General features: G+C 51.1%; 3 protein-coding genes across 53 annotated transcripts in view; all 3 read right to left on the bottom strand.

The window, feature by feature from the left end:
• CFAP53 (cilia and flagella associated protein 53) overlaps nt 1-4018 on the bottom strand; it is a 34940-nt gene extending 30922 nt beyond the window's left edge. Inside the window, exon 1 of the mRNA XM_077777779.1 lies at nt 3685-4018. Coding sequence (XP_077633905.1) covers nt 3685-3753 — 69 coding nt within the window. The 5' untranslated portion in view covers nt 3754-4018. The remainder of the gene's footprint in view (nt 1-3684) is intronic.
• An 846-nt stretch (nt 4019-4864) lies between these two features.
• On the bottom strand, nt 4865-18804 carry LOC144242744 (methyl-CpG-binding domain protein 1). Of its 50 annotated transcripts, none has more exons than XR_013338451.1 (18): nt 18726-18799; nt 16590-16724; nt 14070-14184; nt 13812-14008; nt 13642-13724; nt 13451-13491; nt 12935-13081; nt 12711-12839; nt 12473-12547; nt 12218-12337; nt 12066-12134; nt 11316-11483; nt 10683-10979; nt 10452-10589; nt 9970-10104; nt 9822-9883; nt 6622-6934; nt 5048-5137 (listed from the first exon to the last, which is right to left on the bottom strand). XR_013338451.1 is itself a non-coding variant. In XM_077777756.1 (18 exons), exons 1-17 carry the CDS (start codon nt 18755-18757, stop codon nt 8642-8644), a joined length of 1983 nt encoding a protein of 660 aa, XP_077633882.1. In that variant the 5' UTR covers nt 18758-18801; the 3' UTR covers nt 5086-5137; nt 8610-8641. The 50 variants fall into 50 exon arrangements, 49 of the variants coding, with proteins under 49 accessions (XP_077633875.1, XP_077633882.1, XP_077633858.1 ...); XM_077777756.1 differs by lacking the exon at nt 6622-6934 and adding an exon at nt 8610-8681 and having other exon boundaries at nt 5086-5137; nt 18726-18801; XM_077777755.1 differs by lacking the exon at nt 5048-5137 and adding an exon at nt 8610-8681 and having other exon boundaries at nt 6844-6927; nt 18726-18801.
• Nucleotides 18805-19368: 564 nt separating this feature from the next.
• LOC144242625 (CXXC-type zinc finger protein 1) lies at nt 19369-24899 on the bottom strand. Of its 2 annotated transcripts, XM_077777611.1 has the most exons (15): nt 24821-24899; nt 23918-24036; nt 23717-23817; nt 23180-23415; nt 22909-23088; nt 22470-22496; nt 22147-22392; nt 21879-21986; nt 21523-21707; nt 20987-21194; nt 20796-20906; nt 20625-20674; nt 20390-20486; nt 19890-20042; nt 19369-19806 (listed from the first exon to the last, which is right to left on the bottom strand). In XM_077777611.1, exons 1-15 carry the CDS (start codon nt 24821-24823, stop codon nt 19660-19662), a joined length of 1971 nt encoding a protein of 656 aa, XP_077633737.1. In that variant the 5' UTR covers nt 24824-24899; the 3' UTR covers nt 19369-19659. The 2 variants fall into 2 exon arrangements, with proteins under 2 accessions (XP_077633737.1, XP_077633738.1); XM_077777612.1 differs by lacking the exon at nt 22470-22496.
• Nucleotides 24900-25007: the final 108 nt, after the last annotated feature.

The following is a 25007-nucleotide window of genomic DNA, read 5'->3' as shown; positions in this document are numbered from 1 at the left end:
TTGCATATTTTCAATTAATCATGACCTGCACCAATACTAGATAAAATTGGTTGTATCAAAGTAATACAACCTGCGACAACCACAAAGAGTTTAAGTTCCTAAGGTTTAATTTGACTCTTTGAGCCTATCCTAAAATGTCATCAATCAGTCTCAAAAATTTCTTAAAAGCTGTTTGAGTAAAAGTTCATGGAATTATGAAGTTAAAACTTTGAGCAGGACTCTATTTATTTATTTAGTCAAACTCAGAAACATTAAGTGATTTAATAGTCTTTAAACATTAAGTGATTTAATAGTCTTTAAATACTAGATAGAATAAGAATTAGAGGTCTTCTAATTCCTGACCTTCATCGTGCCCCCACTATCTTATATTGTTTTTCAGGGGTAGACAACATAGCTACCATCAAAATACTCAACTAGAAGAGGCTGCTCTCTCTAATGAGTTGTAACAAAAACAACAACAACAACAACAACAACACTCTCCACTAAGAAGAAAGGAAGGTAAGGAAGGAGGGAAGCAGAAAAAGGAAGAGAAAAGGGTTGGGGGTTGGGGGGACTGATGGTAAAGCTTTATTCTTATCTCTATTGTGCCCAATATAAGCACAGTACTACTGACATTTTGGAATAACTTAAATTTCTATATTCTTTTTACACAAACTTACACTAAAAAAGTTGGAAATACAGACATCATTTTGAAAACATATTGATACATTAATAAAATCACATGGACTATCTTTCTCATTTCTGTATTCCTAGCTTTGAGCACAATGCCTCACCACCATTGGTTCTCCATGTGAAAGAATGAAAGAAAGGAGGGAGGGAGGAAGAAAACATTTCTGGGTGGGCTTGATGCAATTTCTGCTTCTCCTGGGGCCATCATGAAATCCACTGTTGTGAGCTTTGTATTTTTAGCCAGATTTATCAAGTCCACCTTAGATGGACAGACACTGGGATGCTGATTTACAATTAACAAAATTCTTAACTTATTGGAGAAAGTCAATCTGCTAATTTACACTTAGAACATCACTGTCATGATTACCAGAATACTAGTGTTAGGTCTTAGTAAAGGAGTCTCCTGAGAAAAGAAAATCAACATTTGCAGATAGCTTGATGAAAAGATTCAGGGTTCAAAGTACACATACAAGTACCTAAATTTAGTTGAACAAGATGAGACAGGTCTGAGATGGGTTGGAGACAGATGATGTTGGAGGTTATATGGTAGGTAGCTAATCCATATCAGAATTACTTAGAGCCTAGAGCTACTTAATTAGCAAACTACTGTTCTCTAATATATATGGCATTTTATGAATGCAGATTCAGTGATAATAGAATCGAGTCAAGACTATACCTTGGGCAAGATATACACAGAAACTCAAGCTCCCAGTAGATTTATGGGCTGAGAACCCAGCACCAAAGTCATCAAGAATCAATTATCTTGAGTTGTTAGAGCAGGAGCCTGGCTCTGAAGTACATTTTGACTTTAAGAGGAGAATGGAAGTGAAGGGTGGTGAGAAACACCCTTAGCAGTAGCCAGGGATCAGGAAGTCTTGCAAGGCTTGGGGTATCCTGAACAGATCTCTGCAGTCCAGGAAGGGCCTGGTGTCTAGATGAGTAAGATATGACCTGGAGTTCTCTAACAAGGTGACAGCAATCCACGCAGTCTCAGCATTACTCAATATTCATGCGTTTAACAGAACTAGGACGTAAAACAAATCTATAGTTCAACATTTTCTAGTAGCTGCATTTTAGAAAGTAAAAAGAAACGGGAAATTAATTTTAATAATATATTTTATTTAACCAATATATTCAAAATATTGTCATTTCAACATGTGACTCTAGGCACACTTCAAGTGCTTAAAAGCAATCTGTGGCTAGTGGCTACCATATTGGGCACTGCAACTCTAAACCATGCTAAAGGCAGAACATACTGTTTAATTACCTTGTGTTTCCAAGATCACTGAAATCTTTTACTGTAACATGTTAAATTACAGTTTCTAACAATGGAGTTTATAGTTTATATTTCTTAAAGAACAATGTTTTACAGTCTAAGTTTGATTCTAGCCTCTACACAATATAACTATGAATTTGAACAAGGTACTTACTCTGAGCCTCAGTTTTCTCACCTGTCAAAATGAGCAAATCAAACGTGCTCCTAAGAAACTATTTTGAGAATTAAGTAATTTGGTCCCTAAGCAGCACTCACCAAATAAATGTTCCTTTACTTCTTCTTTACTTCAGGTGTTATGTCACTTACGGCTTTCTCCTGGAGGAATTGTTTAGCACCAAGTCTCATCTCTGGTGGCTTTAATCTTCTGCCACCGAATCTCTGCAATCTCCAACACCCACACTTCTTATCACACTCTGACATCTGAGATGCACAACTCTGATTTTTCCCTTTTCCTCTTTATTCTTCTATAAGCTCAAAGTATTCAATAGGTCTGCTTCTCTGGTTTGGTGGTAAAATTTTTTTTTCTGTTCCTTATTGGTTCCCATCACAAGGAATGGCACTTGAACAGTAGCCCAGCCCCTGATCTCTGTTTTGGGATAGAACCCAGGGTAGATCAGTTTCTGTCCATGAAATATGTAATTATCACCTTGAACCCTACAGTCTGTAGAAGCCTCCAATCTATTGACTTCCCAACCAAGAACCTATAGCCCTTGGATCTAGAGAAAAGGGAGCAGGTCTATAAGTGGACTGGGACACTCTATGTGCTCTGTGGTGCATAGTAAAACTGCATACTTCATTATTCCTGATATTTCTTCCATAAACTACCATCACAGACAATATAGCACATGACTATCCACCGTGTTAGCCTTTAATGGTTTTATGAATGAACAAATTGTTTCTGCAATTAGAAAAGCAGCAACAGGAAGGCAGGGATCAGACTTTTAATGAAGAATAAACCTCCCCGGGTCATCATATTTACCCCTGTATCTCTCACAGTGCTGTGAACACAGCAGGGGCTCAAGAATATACCTCTATCATTGCCAATTACACAAGAAGGCTTTCTAGCCTGTAGAGACTAGATTGTAGGAACAAAGGAATCCAGGTGCATAGACCAAGTGTCTGGGGTTCTGAGCAAGACCCATCAAATTCTGCAGCACACAGCATTCGCCTAGCCTCCTATCACCACCCCAGCTTAGAGGCAACCAACCATCCTATTTCCAGGCCTGCAGGGACACTTCTGTCACAGCTGAGTTGGTATAGGAAGGGCACCATAACCGCTCACAACCCTCACAGCCCAATCCCCTTTCTTATACCATCTCATCAGGGAATGCCAGGACCAGCCTAAGATCATACAGCTGAATCACCACCAGCCCAGACCCGATTTTCTGCCCTTCCCCAGCCCAGCACCCTTCCAGTGACAGACGCCACATCACAAGGGGACAGACCTTCCTTTGGGTGTCTTGGAGCCTGAAAAAGTCTCAGTATCCCAAGTGGTGATTCTACAAATACAGAATCTAAATATAACTGGTGCGAGGGCGGTAAAGGGTAAGGGTTGAGGGACAGAGTACAGGAGCTAGGTGAATGACCTATCTTCCCTTCTTTCAAATTCAACCCCCACTGCAACAGGCACCTGCTCCCCTTGTGAGAGCCGCGGCTGGGGCCAGGATGGGCTCGGCTGGCCTTGAAGTGCAGGGAAATGCAGAAAGCGGTAGGGTCCCGCACACACATCCCGTGCTTACCACGATCACCACCTTGGGAGTGGGGCCCTTAACCTCCCGCTGTGTGATGCCAAATCGCTGGCTGTACATTTTCGAGTCCCTCGGGATGGGGGCGGCGTCCGCCGCGGTTTCCCAACTGTGGAGACCAGTGAGACCAGCTTCCGCAATGCAGAGGTCTGGTTGCCATGGTGCGCCCGGCAGGGTGAGGGGCAGATGGGAGGGGCCCAAGTCGGTCCCGTCACCATGGTGACCATAGACGCTGGTGTTCGCAACTTCCTCCCGGAGCCGAGGAGCTGAGTCTGCGCGGTCCTCACCCCGCCCTCGGCCAGGCCTCCAGCAACCGCGCTCCCTTCCTCTAGGGTTCATCAGAATAACAGAGATAAGCCTCCTTAACCCGAAGTGAAGGCGAAGGTCTAATTACATTCCAAATGACTTTGCTATTTATATACTGTAATCAGCCTAAAAGCATGAGAAAAGTTAGTGGATATTTTATGGGAAGGTTAAATTTTGCGGCCATTTCTAACTGAATCTTGATGATGGTAGTAATCATCACAGGACAACAACCTTATATTTGTGTAGTTCTTTAAGGTAATTTGCAAGGTACTTTCATACATAAAACCTTTGGACCTCACAGATACTTCAGAGGGTTGATGGGAACAGCAGGTATTATCCTCATTTTCCAGCCAAGACAATCAAGGCCTAAGGAGCCTGTCTTGTCAGCCCACCCACACCAGTAATGATAAATCTGTTTTTAATAAAATCTTCCTACTGCACTGGGCAGAAGCCAGACCTGTCTCAGGGTGCCTTAGGATGGGGGGAGGGAGCAGATCAGATGGGCTAGGAGGGCATGACATGACCTGGCTGGGCAAAATAAAGAGTCTGAGTTAGGGGTCCCAGTAAACCAGTCAGGACGTGGGTAAGAAGGGCAGGTAATGAGGCCTCAGAATCTGTATCCCAGGAAAGGGAACAGGCAACACCGATCAGGGAACCTAGAAGGGGCCCTCAGCACAGGTGGAGACCACAGCTGTACTTCTGGTCAAAAGCAAGGTGGTAGTAACTAAAAGTAACTAAAAGTCGGTTAAGAAAGAATGACACTTTGGTACTCTCCTTCTAAAGCAGGATGAGCACAGCACACTAGAGCACAGAAACAAATCAGAACCTAGTCACTGACATCTAACAACCAAAGTACAACTACTGTGTATACCGTCGCAAGGCTGCAATTTACTGTAAATTAGCATTCCTTAATCATTTGTAATCCACCCACTTCAGATTTTGTATGCGGTACGTTTTTAGATTTGGATTCCGTTTCCTGAATTGCTGGTTCAGCTTTTCAGCCACAAAATAATGTCTTTTCTCTTTTTAATAATCTCTTTTAATAATTCTCTTTTTGTCTTTTTTCTCCTATAATGTTTCTTCTTTCAATTGCAGTTCGGTAAAATACTCATTTTCATTTACTGCTAAGAGTTTATGTAGCCTGAAACAAACAAAAAAGAAAGAAATTAGAGGTCGTCTCTGTTCCCTGTACTGAGTCCTGTGGGTCAGTTCCTTGATCTTCAAGTCCCAGGGACGACTGGCCCGCCGGTTGATCTGGGTGGAACCACCCCTCACACTACACCCTTGGGAAAAAAGGGAGGCAATGAAAAGGCCCTCAGTCAGGCACGGGGGTTGGGATGAGCAGCGCAGTTAACAGGAGAGCCCGTCGGACACCCCTAGAGGTCGTACAGCCCGAAGGATCCCGTCGAAAGGAGTTCCGCGACGGGGTAAGACGACCCTTGGCGATACTTTGCTGCCCTCGAACGTCCCAGCGTCGGTCCAGAGCTCGTGGTGCCGCACCCTCACCCCGGGCGCGCCCCATAAGTTAACTCCAGTGCGGTTCTGCCTGTTTTACCACCACATGAAGGACAGTCGGCTTTTCTCCCGGTCCCGCCAACGATCGGCGTCCGAGCCAGGCAGAGGCCACGCCCCTGGGCCGCCCAGGCCTGGGGTGGGGGGCAGCGTCTCCCGAGCCCTGGTGGGATGACCGCGGCCCCGGCGCCCCCTGGCGGGCCTATTCGGAGGGTGGCCGGGCGGGGCCAGGACCAGAGCCCAGCTAGCCCTCGCTAGCCTCCGCTTTCAGCCAAGCTGCCCCAAGGCCTAGAGAAGTGATTTGTCCTAAGACAGAACCTGACCTAGATCTTGCCACCCACCATCCCACTTTCTCGGAGTTAACAGTTACCACCACCAAGACACTCCCCAAATAAACACTAAGTGTATAAAACAGTAAACAGGACAATAAAAGTCATTTTAAAATAATTTTAAAATAGAACAGCTCAGAGATAAAAACTATTTATATTATTTCCAATTCCTATTGTGCCCCAACAAGGTTCACGCAAGGGCTGTCCTCCTGACAGTTTCCTGAACTCTAGATTTTCACCATGAAATTCCATGATAAAGTTGGATATCCATTCACCACTGGTAATACATATTGATGTATTTAATAAAATTGCATGGACTATATCTTTTTCATTTCTGTATCCCAGTATCAAGTACAGTGCCTACCATGGGCCAGGTTCTCAATACTTGAATGAATGATACAAAAATAGCCGAGACCAGCAAGTTTTTTCTGGGTGGGCTTGACAGAATTTCTGTACTTGCTGGGGTCACCATGAAATCCATGGTCTTCAACTTTGCATTTTCAGCAACGTAGCTTTATCAAGTTATCCTCAGGTGAGCAGTGAGACCCTTGGGAGCTGATTCATGGCAGGGTGGCTTTGTAATGTGTCACCTTGACTAGGCTACGTTTCCCAGAACTCCCTTCCCCGTATGCTTCCGGTTAGGATGGGCCACAAGAGACATTTTGCATGGTAACTGGAGGGCAGAAGTCAAGCAGCAGCACACCGTTTTTACACTCGGAAGGTTGGTGTGCGGCACCAGGCACTGTTGCAGTTCACACATGTTGTCACTTATCTGCTGGCTCACCTCGTTGGTGTGGGGCAGCAGTCAGGCCTGCAGTCAGGCCTGCAGCTGCTCCACTTTCCCTGGGATCTTCCTTCAGCGTCTCTAATTCCTGGGTCAGATGAGTATTTAACTCTGTGATGAAGGGCACCAGCTTCTTCTGCAGGACACCCACATTATCGAAGTTGGAGGTGGTGAGAGACTGACATGGGTTCTAGGCCATCCTCGCCGGTTCCGGTTCCAGCTCGTGCTCGTGCTCCTACGCGCCAAAGTGTCCTCCGTCTCCCACACTTTACATCCATCTTCCCTTCCCGATTGCGATTGCCTGCCCTGCAGACTTCAAGCTCCAGCATTAGATGTAAAGACAACAGCCTTACAGAGACTGTTTAACCAGCTCCCACTACTATGTAAGGTCAAATCCCTACAAGTCCCTCAATATACATATATATACATATACATACATATACATATATATATAATCTCTATATTAATGGTGCTGCTTTTCCAATCCTACTGTGATACACACTGTAACCAGACTCTTAGGAGTCTGAATGCCCATCAAATAAATTTCATTTAGGACAGTACAGAATACTAGGGTTGGGTGGCTGGGTCCTGGGGAGAGCAAAACAGTATCAGTAAATTATCCAGTCTTGACTCTGGCTCAGGTAGGTAAGGCAAAGGAAGCAGCCGAGGAGGGCAGCAGAAAGGGTTATGGGTAGGGAAATATCTAATCTTCATATGAATTATCTAAAGCTGCAGGGCAGGGACTAGAGTAAGGCAGGGGAAAACAGAAAGCTACAAAACTTAAGGAGGCATGCACTCGGTCACAGCCCTGTAAAGCTGGCTAAGTAACAAACTGCAGGCCTATATTTTTTGGCACTTTATGAAAAACTGGGAAATGAGGCAGGGCTGAGCCAAGACTGGCCCTTATGCAGGACTTGGAAGCAGGAATTCATACTCCTAGCAGAGAGGGGCCAAAAGCAGAAACCAAGCACAAAAGTCGTCACTGGGCAAGGGAGGTACGTTGTCAGCAAAGATGAGCCAAGCTGGCAGCTGTACTTCTGAAGACTGCTGTAGCCGAGGAGGAGGGTAACAAGCGAAATGAACAGTGACCACCAGGGAAGGACGTCCTTTAGTGTTTGCGGAATATTATACAACACCCAAGTCCTGGGAAGAACCCAGTCTCTTGGATGCCAGGGTGTTGAGACAAGGTGACACCATCCAAAAAGCCTCAGCACTTCCTAAACCACACTAGAGGCAGCAGTGTAAAGGATTTGTTCTGTTTAGAGTAATCCACCTTGTTTTCAAGGTCACTAAAAACTTCTGTCACTATAATATTACACAATATCGAATATAGTATTACAGCTTATAGTTCGGTGGCTTAAACAAGGTTTTTACGACCTGGGTCTGATTCTAGGCTTATTGATACTAGCTGTTTGACACTGGACAAGTTATTTAACTTCTTTGAGTTTGTTTTCCCATATGCAAAAATGGGCAAAAATCATTGTCTTCCTAAAAAGATTTCAGAATTAAATAAAATAGATCAGTAGGAGGAACTAACCAAATAGCAGTTCCTTTCCTCATTTATTCACATTATATTTTCAAATGCTGTCTCTCTGTGGAAATGGAAATGTTCAGAAACACTGCCAGGTCTCATCCAGAAGCCACTGAAAAATTATTTATGAAGATGGCTTGTATAGGCTGTTTTGTGGTGGCCTTTACATCCCCTCTCTACCCCAGATTCTCCCATCCATAATATCCGCACTTCTGGTCACAGTCAAGCTCCTGAGATTTGCACCAGTTGGAGCAGCTGCAACAACTTTCTATTCTTTCTCTTTCTTTCCTCCTTACTTCCTCTATAAGCTCAAAGTACTGAACAGGCCGGCCTGATTCTCTGGTTTGGTGGTAGGTTTTTCCAGTTCCTACTGAATCCTACATATGCCCCTCGGTCTATGGTCCAGCTCTGAGTAGATCAGTGTTGTCTGTCATAAAGCCAGTCTGTAAATTATCACCTTGAATCCTACAGTCTGCAGAAGCCTCCAGTCTACTGCTTTCTAGCTCCAGGTTTTTTAAGGTCCTTGGACCTAGAGAAGAGGGAGCAGGACTGTATGTTGAATGAGGTTCGCTCTTTGCAAAATGGAGCATCACAAGACCATTTCCTAGTATTGTGTGCCTGGAATCCATTTCCCCATAATTATCCCTTATCTCTTATCTCTCTGCTAAAATATTCCATTACAAACACCTGAACTGTTAGTTCTCCGTTAACATATAATGATTTTACACACAAGGAAACAGGTTTCCTTACTTAGATGGTAAGCTCCCTAAAGGCAGGAATCCATGTCTCCTGAAGGAGAAGCCTTCCAGGGTCACTGTGTTCACCATGGTATCTCTCACACTGCAGCATACCCAGGCAGGTACTCAATCAGTACCTCTATAATTGCCCAAGACAGATGGAGTTTCTGGCCTGCAGAAGCTAGCTTGGAGGAACAAAGGAATCTAGGTGCCTAGGCCAACAGTTTATGTTGCCTGTATCTGGAACCCTATGTACAGCCTGAGAACATTCTTTAGGAGGTAGGATTCCTGTCCTCCTCCCACCAGCCCTGTCCTTAGGGGAAGCTATCTTTCATACTATTGCCAGGCCTGCAGGGACAGTTCTGTGAAGCAGCTGAAACTCTTAATAACCTCAACAGGCTCCGGAAAGGTTCAAGAAATGCAGCCCAACCCTGTCCACAGAGGACAATCCAGGAGGTGCAGGAGCAGCCTAAGATTGCACAGTTGCACATCTCAGGGCCCAGATCCACCCACCCACCGTCCAGCCCACCTGTCATCTCTTGGAGACTCCAAACACCTTCAAAACCCCAAATGATGATTCACGGAATAAGAATTTATATATTAAACCTGAACCCTTCTGGATTTTCTTAGGGAGATGTGGATCAGGCTTTTATCCTTTTCTTCCATATCTCATCATAGGGCATCAAATCCTTAACCACCACTGACCCCTGTCTCTCTATGGCACCCCCACACACCCAAGGAAAGCCCTAACCTGAACCTCAGGAAAAAGTCTCTAGGGTCCTACACATAACCTCTCACTGACCATGATCAGCACAGTGATATAAGCTACCTCCCACTGCCATTATGCCAAATTGCTGGCTCTATTTTTAACACTCAGGGCCCATATCTGACCAGCACCAACCCCATACCACCCCTCACTGTGTGGGGCACACCTTGGCAACCAGACTGCTGTGTCCCGGAGGCGGGTTCCACCCAGGCTGAAAATCTCCGTGATCTGGGGAAGAATTAACATCATGGGTCATCATGGCCAGTGGGGCTAAAGCAGGGTCAGGGGAGGGTGAAATGTCCCCCAGCACTGACCACGGGTGTGCCAGCCCCTCCTGCCTCCTCCTCTGGGGCCGAGTCAGAGGCGGAGTCATCCTTGCTCTCTTCCTCTTTGTCCTCCTCAGGGTCCAGTGGCTCTTGCTTCACACGTGGCAAGTCTGGGTCCACTGCCTGGGAGAGGTAGGAAACAGGCAGCAGTCAGAAGGACAGGGTTGGCCTGAGAAGAGAGTCTCTTATCAGCAAGCCTGTCAGCATACTAACAAATCCCACTTCTGTCACATTTCAGCCCAGAAAATCCATCTCTCTGCCTACAAACCTTTCCCATTCCTCAGAGTTCCATTTTGTTAGCTGGGCAGCAAGCAGGCAAAGTTAGTTGCCTGGGGAAGGTGGGGCATCTGTCAGACAGGTGGGGTAATTTTGTGGTGAGGCTGCAATCAGCACATCTGTTGCTCTGCTCAAGAACCACCATCATGGCTCACCATCACTCTGCTCACAGACCACCCATCACCGACCCCCACCTTGCTGGGGCAGCCAGGCCGCAATACAGGAGAAGTCAGGATGGCTGTGCCCGGTGTCCAGTCTTCCTGGGCATCCGCCTTCTCTTGCTTCACCTGGGGTAAGGCCACAACCCAACTCAGGCCAGGGCACTGGGCCTCCTGTGTGAAGGAGGATTGCAGCAGTCTTGGTCCCAGCTTCCTGGCACAAGGCTGGGTAGGACTGGGAAGGGCAAGCCAAGATGGGATCCTCACCTGCAACAGGGCTTCTGTGGAAGCTGCGGCAGGGCCAGGCACCTGCACGGGACTGCTTGCACCTTCCCGTAAGAACACAAGGTCAGTGCCAGGTGGGGGCAGCACAAAGCCACTGCCTGTTTCTTGTTTCATTGGAGTCTGGGCATGGCCTGGTCGGGCCGTAGGTGCGGTCAAGGAGGTCTTCAATATCTGACCCGGACGGGGCCTTCGAGTAGAGCCAGGTCTCTTTCGACGAGAGTGTGGGGGTGGCCCTGCCCCATCCTCAGATCCTGCCCAGACACTAGGCAGCAGCCGCTTCTGAACAAAGACAGGGTATTATGGCCACCTGACACAATGATCGACCACCCTGCCCTGATCAACATGCCTGCTAATCCACATTAACTGCGGCACAGAAGCTGCTTTCATATGAGGCCCCCCTCATTGAGCCTGTTAGTCTCCTGCCAGTGCCACTTCGATTCGTTCACCCCGGCACAATGTTTGCTACTCATTAGCTGAACCCATCATCCCATCCATTCTTCTGAAAATGCAGAACCCATCTGGCCCACCCCACCCACGAGGCCTGCCCACCATTCCCAGACAGTGGGGGCCCTGAGTTAACTCATCCCACCCGCCTGACTCCTCTGCATCACCCACCATGGCAAACTGCAGGCATTGGCGCCAACGACACTTCTGGCGCTTTTGGTTGCTGCCCCCAAATTTAGGCTTGTCACAGCAGAAGTCGCAGTGACCACAGTCCATCCGCCGCAGGCAGGCTGCACAGGCTCCACACTTGCGGTTCTGCCGGCGGTTGGTGTAAGGCTGCTGGGGGATAGGCAAGGGCGGGGGTGCGGTTACTGGTAATATTCAAGTGCTGTTCTTCTTGTCCCTTCACTAGCCCCATCAGAGGGAAGTGGCTGTGCACTGGTCTTAGTCACACCTCAGCATCTGCTAGTCCTATACCAGGCACTATCACCATACCGGACAGTGCCTGATAGCATTAGGACTGTGGCTGCTCCAATGCAGTATCCGTGACTTCATCTGCTAGACCAATGGTTGCCAAGACAACGTCTTTGACCCCCACCTCCAGCAGCGTTTTCCTGACCCTCTATAGCTACCGGCACCGTGCCTGCTGAATCTGCTCATCCTGTGTGAACTCCATTCCCTACACTAGCTTTTCCTATACTAGCCCCACCAGAGTGTTGATTCATCTGACATTAAGTACTCTATCACTGCACCTGTCGATCCCATGTTAGTCCCTCCCCTGCTGTCTGCTTATTCCCTGCTAGTACCCATTACTCTGTCTTGCTGTTCCCCTATTAGGCCCATTGCAGCAGCTGCTCCTTTGCAATTAACCAAGTGCCCTGGGAGGGTCTAGGCTTGTCCAGGTAGGGTGGGGCCACTCACTAGCTCGTCCTCGTCTACACAGTAATAGATGAATTCGGCAGGTGGCGAGGGGACCAGGGCTCTGGGGTGCTGCAGAGGCAAACGGGGTGGGGTCAGGGCAGGTGCTGGGCAAAGTTATAGTTGTGCCTTCCCCCTGCCCACCAGGGCCTCACCAGCTCTGGGGACTCTGGAGGCTGTGATGGGGGAACTGGAGGCAATGGCTGGGTTCGGGGGGGGCGCCGCCGGGCAGCCATCTTGGAGTCACAGCCCCCTCTGCGGCGGCTACGTTTACCCTGGGAGAAAGCCAGAACAGAAGTTCAGGCCTGGTGGAACCAGGCCGACCCAGGACCCCCACATCTACCCCCCACCCTCAAAAGGAGTACAGAAAGCATGCGTGGGACAGACAGAGGGTAGGGTGTGGCACTCACAGCAGGGGGAGCCACAGCCAGGGGAGGGCGTCGTTGACATCGCTGATGGTGGCGACGGAGACGGTGGGCAAGGTGCTGGCAGATAGGGGCAGGTAGGTGAGGCCAGGGAGGTGAGCATAGGGTGGGGAAGAAAAGAAGACATGAGGTGGGCAAGGCTGGGAAGAAGCAGCAGTAGCAGTAGCAACTTTAACAGCAGAATGTGCTCTGCCCCAGCCCTGGCCCCCTCATCCTGACTCACCCGTAGGCAGCGCCGCTGGACACACCTCCACTGGCGCCTGAGACCAGGGCGAGGCGGGCGAAGGCAGACTCGGCAACGGCCACAGTCCTCTCGGGTCTGACAGCCCCGGCACACTCCACACCCTCGGCTCTGTCAAGGAGGCCAGAGGCATGATGCATGGGGCCAGGGCTCTGACAGCCAGGGGATAGGGTGAGCCTTGGGCCCACCCTACCTGCCCAACTCACCCTTTCCACAATCCGGAGGCACCGTCTCCGCTCACACTTGCAGAACAGCCCCGAGGCCACATCATGGGGCAGCTGCAGAAGGCAGGTGGAGCAGGCCCCGCAGTCCTCGGTTACCCGGCAGGCCTCGCACTCCCCACAGCCCACACGCTGCCAGGAATGGGTGGGGCGAGGTCACAGGCCCAGACAGAGTAGCTCCAAGTATGTTGCCCCTTATGTGTCTGTTTTCAGCCCCCATTGCCACGTCTAGGAGTCCACCATATGCCTCATCACTATAGCTGACTACTAATAAGCCATCATCAGAGTCCATCCCCAATGTCTCCAGGTGCCTGGTTAACCTCATCACTGTGTCTACTGACACCCCATTAACACATTACTGTCTGCTGGCCGTAGCTGGCTCCCTACAAAATGATTCTGACACCCTGTGGATCCATCATCATTCCTTCAGACCTTCTTACCGGCCCCCATCACATCCTGCTCCCACCACACACTTGTGAGGAGGAGGCAGGTCGTGCTTACCTTAAACATCCTCTGTTCCCGATTGAAAGCAATTCTCTGCGCTGGGGAAAGGGAGGGGGAAGAAGAGAAGTGGACAAGGAGCATCAGATATCTAACCTCATCCAACATTCAACCTGAAGCCTGACAGCGGTGTCCCAGCCTGACATCAGGCCTGCTCCACTTCTATCTCCCAGGGCTCTGGGGCCACTCACCTCGGCAGTCCTTGCATAATGTCTTGAGCCGCTGCCTCCGGGTACCATCGCCTGAGAAGCTGATTCCACAGTTCTCACAGCACCTGGGATGGGAAACATGGGTGTGGGGACCTGAGTGTGCCCCCAACCACAACCCTCACCCTCTTGGCTCACTTTAGGCCAACACTCACCCAGGTGCAGGGAGTGAAGCTGGGGCTGTGTCAGCATTAGCCTTGGTCTCATCTCTTGGGGCTTCCTTCCTGACCTCACCCTTTTGGGGTCCAACCTGACGTTTTCGAGTCTTGGCTGGCCGTGAAGGCTTCTTCCGCTTCCTGCTAGGCACAGCTAAAGGTTGGGCCTGCAAATGAGAAAGAAAGCGGGAAGAGACCTGTGGGTGGGTGTTAGGTGGCTCAGTCACCCCTGCCTGGGTACCCCACACTGTGTAGTACCTTGGGGGCCGGATAGCACAGAATGCCTTGTTTGAAGTCGAAGAGGGTAAGGTCGCACGCAGGGCCCAGGTATCGGGTCAGCTCAACTTTGCTTCGGATCCTGTCTCCTGTGGGGCTGGGAATGGGCCAGGATGGGTTGGTACACCAGTGCAGCCGTGGCCACTCCACCCTCACAACCCTCCCAATGGGAGGGTTCTGGGCTGGCAGGAGATCAAGGGCTGGCAGCCTGGGATTGGCCTGTGAGCCCTGACCAGGTCTTACCCCAACTAAGCTCGCATAGCAGAAACACAAAATGTGTTTAGATACCAGCATATACACAAACGAGCAATATAAACATAAATAGATAACACGTCCATTAATAACACATACTACTACTTGCAGTCTGTTTAAGTAAATAAACGTAAACACAGACAGAAATTCAAACTTGTTGAGTAATATATAAACGCGTTAAAGTTAAAATACTAAATACGTAAAAAAGAAAAAAATACAAGAAGCACCCATTCAAAAATATACGCGTGAATAAACGAACATACATATATGTATATAAAAACATGTACGAAGAAACAAATGCAACTACATATAAAACTAAGTAGGAGTAATTAATATTCTCGGAGGGAATACCCAAAAGGTCTCTAGCATTTCCGCATGTCTTGCAAGAGAGGCACTGATAGTTCTTTGTTATGAACTATCTTTTCAAGGATGTTTGTACAGCAAACAGCCTTGGAAGATAAGAGATAAGTTCTCCTTTCAGAGCAAAGGGAAGGCATCCTTACTGTCCTAACGTTACAAAAGATTGGATTCCTTAAGCTCAGGACTCCTTTCCTACAACCTAATGCATGGGCAGAAGCTAGTCAGTCCTCTTCAGGTCACGCTATGGGAAATGGCATTTGGGGAACTGGCACAAAATTAATGACATTCTGGATACTGCTGTTACTGTGAGTAATAAACTATCTTTCATCTCTGACCCAGGAGTCTCGTATATCCTACCAGCATTCACAAAATTGTGACATGCTTGTTATCTTACCCTAATTAAGATAAATCCTGCTCCTTTATAGGTCTAGACAACAGCATTTAAATTTTTAAATTTTGGCAGTTTCACACAAGTTGTGAATATGGATAAACATACAGTTAAGTATAAGCAAATATAATTGTATTTATGACTTTATTCCTCCAGAAAAACAGCAACTTAGACCAAAAAAAAAAAAAAAAGTTCAGGAAGAATGCAGAAAATTCATTAATTACCTTAGATCCTTAAAATGTGAACTGCATATAAACATATACATTTGTGCATTTATAGTCGATTCCCACTATTCCTGGCATGTCTTACAGGGTCACGCTGAGCACTGCATAAATGAATACAGAACCTCTGCTCTTGTGGAACTACAGTTTAGGGTACTGTGAGCCTCAGGTGACATTTCTGTCAACTAATCAATGCATAACCTTGTTTTATGTGTGCTCCTGTTTAAAGACACTCTACTTAATACATTCTTACAAGTGACCGACAGCATGGCCTTTGAATGACGTAAAGCCAGGAGCTTCAGAGGCCATCTGAACCTTTACCACGGTCCTTGTAAAACAAGTCAGTCATCAGTGAAACCTATTTTTCTGCATGACGTTTTTCCCATGTAACACTTACCAAGTATTTTTAAAATTCCTCTGCAAACTCTTGATCTGTAGAACCTGCCTTGTATGCAAATTTAACATCTTTCAGGATGTATCACCTTTTGAAATGTGTGAGCCAGTCAGCACTAGCTGAGATGCGTTTAACATACTCCTAATCAGGAGTAACAAAACCATCAATGTCCTTGGCTTTCAGCTTCTTGCACTATCCACTACATTTTATTTTCCTAAGTATTGTCTTATGGATCTTCAAGTTTAGCTATTTTCCCACCTTTCCCCTAGCTTCATCATGTACTATACATGTTACTTTAGTGTTTTCCAGAGCAGACTTGTGTACAAATTAGAAAATTTCCTTTTGTTTTTCTAGACGTACCACATTTTTGATTCATTAACATTGCACTCACACCTAACCATACTGCAACTCACAACTGAAATTTATTTAACATGTAATTTCTTCTTATAACACATCACAGACTTCTTGCACTTAAAACACTAGACAGCACTTCGGCACTATACTTGGGGTGGGAGCACTGTAAATACCAAAACCACCAATAAAAAGTGCAAAAACGTGAAAAACATGGCACTTAGTAGACCACAAAAGGGCACTTGTTTACGGTACATGAAGTAAAATAAGAAGGCCTCATTCAATCTCAGCTGGGAATGAGTGTATCGGGGAAATTAAATCTTTTGCTGTTCTGTGCATGTCTATAAATGACTGTGAAAGTACACTGAATATTGACTTTGAGAGTACAAATATTAGTGAGTAGGCTAATTTGCAAGTATAGAATCTGTAAATAATAAGAATCAACTATATTTGCATAATTTTAACCCATGCACAAATTAACCACACCCCCTGATTTCAGCCCTACCCATGATTCTGTCCAACAACCCACCCAGTACCTCTGGTAATAGGTGTCTGAGCGTCCACAGGTGGCACCTGACTTTCGAAAGACCTCGCGGCGCTTCCAGCCGGGGCCCAAGGCTGGGCAGTCCAGCCAGTCCTCAGCCATGGGGGCCACAGGAAGGAGCAACGGCCTGCAACATGGAGGGGGCAAGGGGGAAAACTGAGGCTCTAGGAGAGGACACATTGTGCCCTAACCACACAGACCGCCGGTATTTAGTAATGCTTGTCCAAGACCGGGGACCTACCACAGGCAACTGGCCAATATATGAAAGAGAAAAATCCCCTTTCCCACCTCACTCTTCCCTGTCCTGGGCCGAGGTGCTTGTCATTCCTACCCCTTCTTGACCAGGCAGCCCTATCTTCAACTTTAAGGTCCCCATCCTCAACCCAAAGATCCTCGTTTCTTACTCAATGAACTGATCCCCAATTCTTCCCCGTCCTCAGCCTGAGAGGTCATCACTTCTCCCCACTGTCAATCCAGGACCCTGTCATTCCTCACAGGAGACATCCTCTGTCTTTGACCTACCGGCCCCTTTTCCTCCCCTTTATCACCCTGAAACCTCCATACTCCCCTCCCCATCATCAGCCTGAGAGAGCCCATTCCTCCCACAGTCAGCCCAAGAGGCCCCATTCTGCTCATCCTCAGACCTAGGTCCCAGCACTCTGCCTCAGTATTCTGACCTCCCATTCGCTCCCTTCCTTGACCCAGGAGTCCTCAATTTCTCTTTCAGTCTTTCAGCCTTCCCATTCCTTCCCTTTCTGATGTCCCGTTACCTGCTGCCTCGGTGTTACTGCCTCAACTTCCTCTGTGTCCTCTGCCAGACAGCCCCCAGCTGCTCCACACCTCTACCCTGAACAGCCCCTCACACCTTCTGCTCCTCAGCCTGAAAGCCTCCTCCTCATTTCCCCTGTCAGTGTCCTGAGCCACAAGTCCTCCCCAATCTCAGTCCCCATGCCTTATTCCTCTCATCTTCAGCTAAAAAGTTTCTTCATCCCATCCCTTCCCTTCAGCGTCCCCTATCCTCTCCCGCTCATCACCCGGAGACCCTGACTTCTCTCGTCAGCATTCTCAGCCAAACCCCATCCCTCCCCGTTCTTGTCCCAAGACCATGCCCACCCCTAACTCAGCATTCTGAACCCCTGTTACTTCTCGTTCTCCAGACGAAGCCCCGGTCGCTCCCTTTCAACATCCCAACGCCTCCGTCTCTCCCCGTCATCAACCTGAGAACCCCTCACTTCTCCCTCTCAGCGTTCTGAACCCCCATTCCTCTCCCCTTAACCTGAGAGGCCCCGAGATCTCTCCTCAAGCGTTTAGAACCTTCCCCATTCCTCTCCGTCCTCGTCCAGGCTCCCGACACGTCCACCTGTCAGCGTTCTGCGCCCCCTTCCTCCCCGTCCGCCGCCAAAACCTCTCCATTCCTCCTTTCAATATTCCGACGCCGCCATTCCTCCCCCTCATCGGCCTGAGGGCCCTTCATTCCTCTCCGTCAGCGTTGTGAGCCTCAATTCTTCCCCATCCTACGCCTGAGCGCTCTCCATTTCCACCCTCACGACTGTCTCACCAGCTCGGCACCGGGCCGGTAGCTTCCGCTGCTCTAGGTCCGCGGACCCATGGCGAGGGTCCCGCCTGTGACTCCCGCCTTGCCCCGTTCTTCTTCCTCCTCCGCAGACGCTTCCTCTGAAGCGATAGCTGTCGCTGCCGCGGCCGTTCGTTGCTCCCGGAACCGGAAACCCGCCGCCCGCCTCTAGGGCTCCGCTCCCGGCAAGACGCCTGCGCCCTAATGCCCCGCCAGCATTTGCCCTTAGTGGGGAGGGCCCCGCGCCTGCGTGCTCAGCCCCACAGCGGCGCGCGCCTCTTGCCCGGCCCTACTGCGCTTGCGCTCTGACATCCAACTACGGCTCGTACCCGATCGGAGACCTGCAACGCTTGAGCTCCTCACCTCGCCAACCGGCGCCTTCGCCCCACTCCGCCCACCTGGCTTGCGCCTGCGCTCTGCTAACCTAAGGAGGCGAGGAGGGTCGGGGACGGCCCTGTGATGTTTCCCGGGCGGTCTCCACCAGGGGTACCCAGGAGGGAAGGGCGGCGAGGCCTAAGGTTGTGCCGGAGCCCTCCTCTCCCACCTCTCGCTTACGCCGCGTCTGTGCTATCCGGCTCCCCGAACATCTGCCCCAGGACTGTTGTGTTTCGCTCTCTTCGGCCCGCCGAACGGCCGCGGGAGCGCGCGGGGACTGGTGCGGCCGCACACTGAGCCCGGCTCCTTCCGCGGGAACTGGAGAAGGGGGCGTGCCGCGCAGCAGGTAAACAGAAGGTCCGTGCACCCGAGTAGGGCGGGTCCGTTCTGGAAAGGTAGTGCCGTGGGGACTGCTGGACTGACATCGAGAGGGCGGGATGGAGTTCCCGGGCTTCTGTTACATACGTGTCCCAAAAGAGGGTTGTGGGTAAACAAGGGACCCGGTTACATCTAGCATACGTCTAGTTTGGAGAATCTCAGTGCTGACCCAGAACCGGTAAATCAGCCACACACTAAATTAGTGCTGACTGGATACCCATTGTTTCAAAACGGGCTGAGAATGTAGGTGATTGGGCTCTCCCGCAGGAAGTCAGACCCAACGCACACGGGGGCGCCTGCAGAGCACAGAGTAAGCGCCAACAGTGTACTCGAAGCTGTATACAGCCACGCCTGCTGAGGTACAGGTGTGCCACAGCCCATCTACCCCAGGGCTTTGGAAATGCAGTCGCAGCTGGATAAAGTGTGGAAACCATCAGTAGTAATCTTAGTTCTTCAAAATTTTATTAACAAAACGAGGAAGAGGGGGCAGGAGTGAGCAGATTCCACAGTCCTACCCAGGCACAGAGAACAGAGAGACAAAGGAATAGACAAGAACAGGAAAAAGTTCTGAGACCCTCTGGTAACAACAGCCGGGCAGTCAAATGGTGGATCGGCACAGGGAGAAACTCGGGACCGCTGGAGAAACATACGAAGGGCAGACCAGACAAATGGGGGATTCTGGGCAGCTCCCCAGCCTGGAATGCAGCGTGTGACAACTTCTGGGCCATTGTGCGGCTCAGCGGTCAGCACTAGAGCGCAGGTCGGTAGTGAGTGGGTCATGCTGGATCGTTTGGTGTAGCATCAGGGCCAGTAACCCTGCACGGTTAGTCATGGCTGTGCGTACGTTGCGCTCCTGCTCAAACAGCTCGTCCAGCTTGTACCACTGACAGGAGAGTAGAGAAGAGCCATGAGAAGGAGCTCCAGAAGCCCCGCCTGACCCCAGCCACACCCAGCATCAAAACCTACCACGCGCACACGCTCCAGGTCCACTTCAGCACGCCGCAACTTCTCCCAGCAGTAGTGGCGGTTACACTGGCGCTTGGGCAGACGGCAAAAGTCACCTGTGAGCTCAAAGACGTCACGTACAAGGGGACACCCGCATACCTCGTCAGCTGGCACCTGCAGAGAGACCAGAGTCGGGGATGAATGGGGGTGGTGAGGCAGGAAAGAAGGCAGGCATGGGGAGTGATCAGGGAGGTAGGAAGGAAGGAAGGAACGGAGAGTTCAGGGAGAGGAGAGGAATGGAGAAGGGGAGGAACAGGAGGTGAGAGGAAAAAGGAATGAAGGATGATGAGGCAGGCAAAGCAGGGGTTACAGAAGTGGTCAAGTATAGTGGAAAGGGGACAGTCAAGAAGTGGAAAAGGGAAGGAAAGAGGGGACAGAAGAGAGCAAGGGATGAACGTGGGCCATGAGGAGGAAGGACAGAATGGGGGTGGCTGAGGGGGACGGTTAAGGGAAAACCTTACTTTGGGGTCCCGTGAGTGCTCGGGGCACAGCACCTGGAGCCGCTTACAGTAAGTCTTGCTCTGAGGATTGTAGACATCACAGAAGAGTCGGGTAGCTCTGGGGGTTTAGAATAAAGAGAGGGTAGTGGAGGGAGACCCACCTGTCCTTGCCGGTGCCCACAGCCTGCCCCAACATGCCACTTCTGACCCCAGCTTTAACCTCCCTGCTCTAACTCCACGTAGCGCCCGCACTCACCCCTCAATGCGTGTGGGGTACATGGACCCAAAGGACGTCTGGCTCTCATACTGGAGGGATGAGCACAAATGGAGGGAACTGTGGATGTGGCTGCATCCCAAGACAACCCCCAGACAACACGTCTGTCCCCCACAGACCCCATGACGTTCCCCCTCAGGCTGACACCCTGACCTTGGCGTAGCAGCGCTCCATGTGGCGCAAGGCAACACGTGGGTTGATGGGGTGCCCGCAAGAGACGCAGAAGATCTGCAGGTCCGTGTCGTCGCTGTCACCCTCGTTGCTCTGCGTGGAGCAGAAGGAACGATGAGGCCAGTCAGGACCAGGTACTGGGCCCCGTGCCGCTGGGCCCGTGCTTTGCTCACCTCCTCATCCTCACGGACAGCCTGCTGCTTGGCACGAAGGATGATGGCCTCAAGTTCATGGAATCGGCGCTCCATTTCCTGAAGGCGGGTGCGGGCACTCTGCTGCTCGCGGCGGATACGTTCGAGCAGCTTCTTCCCATGCTCCTCAGCAATGCAGGGACTCTGCTGCCACTGCTGGATGCGCTGGGGGAGGATCTCGTAGATGCGGCTGCAGGCAGGGAAGGGCAAGCAGGGCAATTGGTTAGGTGCAGGCAGGGAAGGGCAAGCAACAAAATAAGTGGGGGGATCCAAGAATGGTAGGATGCGTGGGTGACCAAATGGCAAATGAGCGACTAAGTGGTAGATAAATAGGCAGACGAGCGCCTGAATGGGAGATGGGTGAGGGCTGGATAGCTGGGTGCTTCATGGACTGAACAGGGTGCAGGTGACTGATGGGAAGACAGTCCCTATACTGTCTACTCCCCTATACTGCCTACTCCCCTATACTGCCTACCCTATACTCCCTGACTCCCATGAAGCCTCTAGGAATGACTCACTTGGCTGCCAGCTTCATGCCACAGTCATCTGAGCAATACTTGGAGCCGGGCTGGGCAGGGCGCACACAGCCAGGTCCCAGGCACTGCGGTAGCGATGCAGGGTCCTTGGCATCGGCACGTTCTGGGTGTTTCCATTTGTCCTTGTGCTTCTGCTTCTGCCGATGCCGCTTGTATCTCTCTTCCTTCTATGCGACGAAGCAGGTCGGGTCAGGGTGGAGGTGAAGTCAGCCCTGAGTGCCTGTCTCCCCCTGTATTCCACCCCCTTCTGCTTCTTGCCCCATCCAGCCTCTGACCTTTGCCTCTCCCTCCCCTCCCTGACCTCTGCTTTCGCACACCCACTTCACCCTCTCCATCACCTTCTTCTCAGACTTCTTCTCCCGACGCTTCACGTGCTTCACTTTCACTGCCCTCTTCCGCAGGGCAGGGTCCAGGAACGGGGACTCCTCTGTGTCGCTCATCCAGGGCTGCAAGTGAGGCATACGCTGACCCACCTGCCCTACCCGTGACTACCCCACCACGTCCTCAGTTCCAGATCAGCTTTCCATACCCTGCCTTCTCTCTCATCGTGAAAACTCGGCTTCTGTAACCTCCACCCTTCCACCACGGGACACTCCACCTGCTCACCAGGCCATGGTCGTCAAAGGCCCCTGCACAGAAGTCCTGGTACAGGTCAGGATCCAGCGGTAGGTCCTCGTCGGAAAGTGGCTCAGGAGTGGCCGTAGCTTCTGGTGGCTCCTTGACCGCTGATGACGCCACTGCCCCCTCGTCCTCTCGGATGCGCCCCAGCTTCTGTGACGGCTGTGGCTGCTGCTGGGTGGGCAGTGGCCTGCGAGGCCTTGGCAGGGACTCTGAGGGCGTCACTGGCGAGAGCTGCAGGGCAGAATCTCAGGACTGGCCCTGACCGCCCTGCCCGCATGCCCCGCCCCGCCCTGGGGGGCTGGACTCACCGAGGAAGGGAAGTACTTGTACGATTCCTGTGCCGGCAGGAGGAAGGCCCAGGTCAGCCCCAAGTGGATGGAGGGTGGCCCTGCCCTAGCCCCTCCCACAAGAGCCTAGCCCCACCAACTAACCCTGCCTTGCCTCCCCAGAAACACACCCACTGCTCCTACTTCTCGTCACCAGGACATGCTCAACCCTGTCCCACCTGGCCTGACACGCCTGACCGCCTTGAAACATCTGGCTCTAGCCTGCCCATCTGGGGTTGGAGGTGCCCCTGCTAGCCCCGCACACCTGATCACGCCCCATTCATCTGCACAGGCCGGGCTCCTTCCCACCTGTCTGTATGCAGTTAGGCCCCACCTCACCTGGCCCACCCCTCCTAGCCTCCATGAGCTCTTCCTGGACATACATCCCCACCTGGCCCTGCCCAGCTCTCCCCATGCTCACCCGGGCCCGCAGCTGGCACTGACGCAGCCGGCACTTCTGCCGGATCTTGTTGGGGCCCCCAAACTTCTTCATGTCCCGACAGAAATCACAGTGGCCACAGTCCTCTGTGCGCCGGCAGGCCTCGCACTCGCCACACATGCGGGCTGACCGTTTGATCTGTTGCTGCTGCTGCTGGTGATGCTGAAGGGAGGGGCCCGGAACAGAAATCAGGAACCCAAGTAGGGCCTGTCATAGGATCACCCTACCTATCCCAGCCGTGGCAGCCACTCACCTGGCTGGGTGTGGCCACCAAGGGCTGTGGAGAGGATTTGTGGGGCGAAGCAGAGCCCCGAGCAAGCATCGCCCCAACCCCTGTCCCTGACCCCGCCCGGCGCTGCAGATCTGGATCCGGAGCAGGCCTCTTGCGCCCTCCACCCTCATCCCGAGGCTCACTGCCGTCTCGTTCATTGCTGTCCCGCTCCCGTGACTTCTTGTGCCGATAACGGATTTCCAGTTTGGGGTCTTTTTCTGTGGGGCAGACAGTGGGGCCGGGATGGATTGACAGTGAGGGATTTGGAAGGTTCCAGAACTCTTTCTTCCTCTTCTTTTTGGTCCCACTCACCTGCTCTGTCCACTTACTCCAGGGCAGGCTAACCCCTCCAGTGGGACCCTGTATTTAGGCTCACAATGGAGTGTCCATTGCAACTCAACCACAAACCAACAATCGCCCACAGACATAGATCACTACACTCCAAGACCCACCCGCCCTTTATGGCTTCTTCCTCAAGGGAGGCGGACCTGCCTGCCCTGTCCAGGCACACCCCCTCACCTCGGCAATCCCGACAGTACCACTCCCGGATGGCCTTGGCCATCTTCTCAGTGATCCGGATGCAGTCCCCATGGAACCACTCATTGCAGTTGTCACACCCGCTGCAGAGGATGGGGTGAGTGGTGCAGATGTGAGGGGCCGGACCCATCAGCCTCACCCAACCTTGCAGGTGTCAGCCCCACCCGCCTCTCCCCGGCTCACATCATGAAGCAGTTGATGTCTGGTTTGCGGCAGATGCAGTAGATGGGCGCATTCTCCCCGTTCTCTGACTTGCTGTCCTCTCCAGCATCTGGAGGCTCTGGGTCTGAACCATCACCCTCCTGTGGGATACCCCCCCATCATGGTTCCTTAGAGAACCCCTATCACAATGCCTCATTCCTTGTTACAGCTCCATCGTGGCTCACCACAAACCCCAACATTCTGCCAATAAACTTTCCATCACGGTCACAACAAGCTCCCATCACTCACCCCTAACGCCCCAGTACCATGCTTTTAAATCCCATCATTCTGTCTCAGACCTTCCATCACTTCTAACACTCCATCAGTCTATCTACACACTCATAACGTTAGTTACAAACACCCCACCGCTCAACACATAGTGCCCCCATCGCTTCTCACAGACACCACGGGATATATATCCTACAGACTTCCCAACACCGTTCCCCAGTGGCCCCCGTTATTAACCCCACAGGCAAGCCCGCCCCCCATGACGGTTCCCCTCGAGTCCCTTGACACAGACTCATCACGGCTCACTACACACCGCCTGGTGCGGCTCATCGCAAACCCCTGAGCACTGCCCAATCTCCCATACGGACTGCCACGGAACTACCTAGCGAAAGAGACCCCCGCCAAACTTCCATTACGGACCCGTACAATGGCTCATCACAAAGCTCCCAGATGGCTCACACATCAGAAAAATTTCAGAACACCAGACCCCCAACATTCTACCCACAGACGTCTGTTAAGGCTCACCACAGGCGCCCACCATACTGCCCAGACTCTCCTTACTGTTCACCACAGACCCCCATGCCTCTGCCCCCGGCCCCCGCCTCTACCAATCCCACTGACCTCTACCGCCGACCCCCTCCCCGGACCCGTACTCACCATCTCTCCGCTCTCGGCGCACCCCTCCGCTGCCCCCGCCAGCGACCCGCGAACCTGCACAGACCTCCCGCTGGCGTCCACGGCCGTTGTAAAGGCGCCCACAACTACTTCCGCTTTGGTCGCGCCTCCCGGGCACCGTACTCTTATTGCGCAGGCCCAATGCGTCGGCTCCGCTGCAAACAAGTAG

This window comes from Crocuta crocuta, unplaced genomic scaffold (assembly GCF_008692635.1).
Source record: "Crocuta crocuta isolate KB4526 unplaced genomic scaffold, BGI_CrCroc_1.0 scaffold36, whole genome shotgun sequence".
Lineage (NCBI taxonomy): Eukaryota > Metazoa > Chordata > Mammalia > Carnivora > Hyaenidae > Crocuta > Crocuta crocuta.
The sequence above is the reverse complement of the archived record's forward strand: the minus strand, read 5'-3'. Positions and strand labels throughout refer to the sequence as shown.

What these genes read in the sequence shown, in the direction of transcription:
- LOC144242744 (XM_077777726.1), bottom strand. Translation starts at nt 18,757, where the DNA reads ATGTTCGGGGAGCCGGATAGCACAGACGCGGC. An exon ending in GCTTCACTCCCTGCACCTGG is followed by an intron (nt 13,725 to 13,811) that starts GTGAGTGTTGGC and finishes TTCCCATCCCAG; the next exon opens with GTGCTGTGAGAACTGTGGAA. An exon ending in AATGCCTGCAGTTTGCCATG is followed by an intron (nt 10,980 to 11,315) that starts GTGGGTGATGCA and finishes GTCTTTGTTCAG; the next exon opens with AAGCGGCTGCTGCCTAGTGT.
- LOC144242625 (XM_077777611.1), bottom strand. An exon ending in TGGAGCGCTGCTACGCCAAG is followed by an intron (nt 20,675 to 20,795) that starts GTCAGGGTGTCA and finishes TCATCCCTCCAG; the next exon opens with TATGAGAGCCAGACGTCCTT. An exon ending in AGCACTCACGGGACCCCAAA is followed by an intron (nt 20,043 to 20,389) that starts GTAAGGTTTTCC and finishes GTCTCTCTGCAG; the next exon opens with GTGCCAGCTGACGAGGTATG.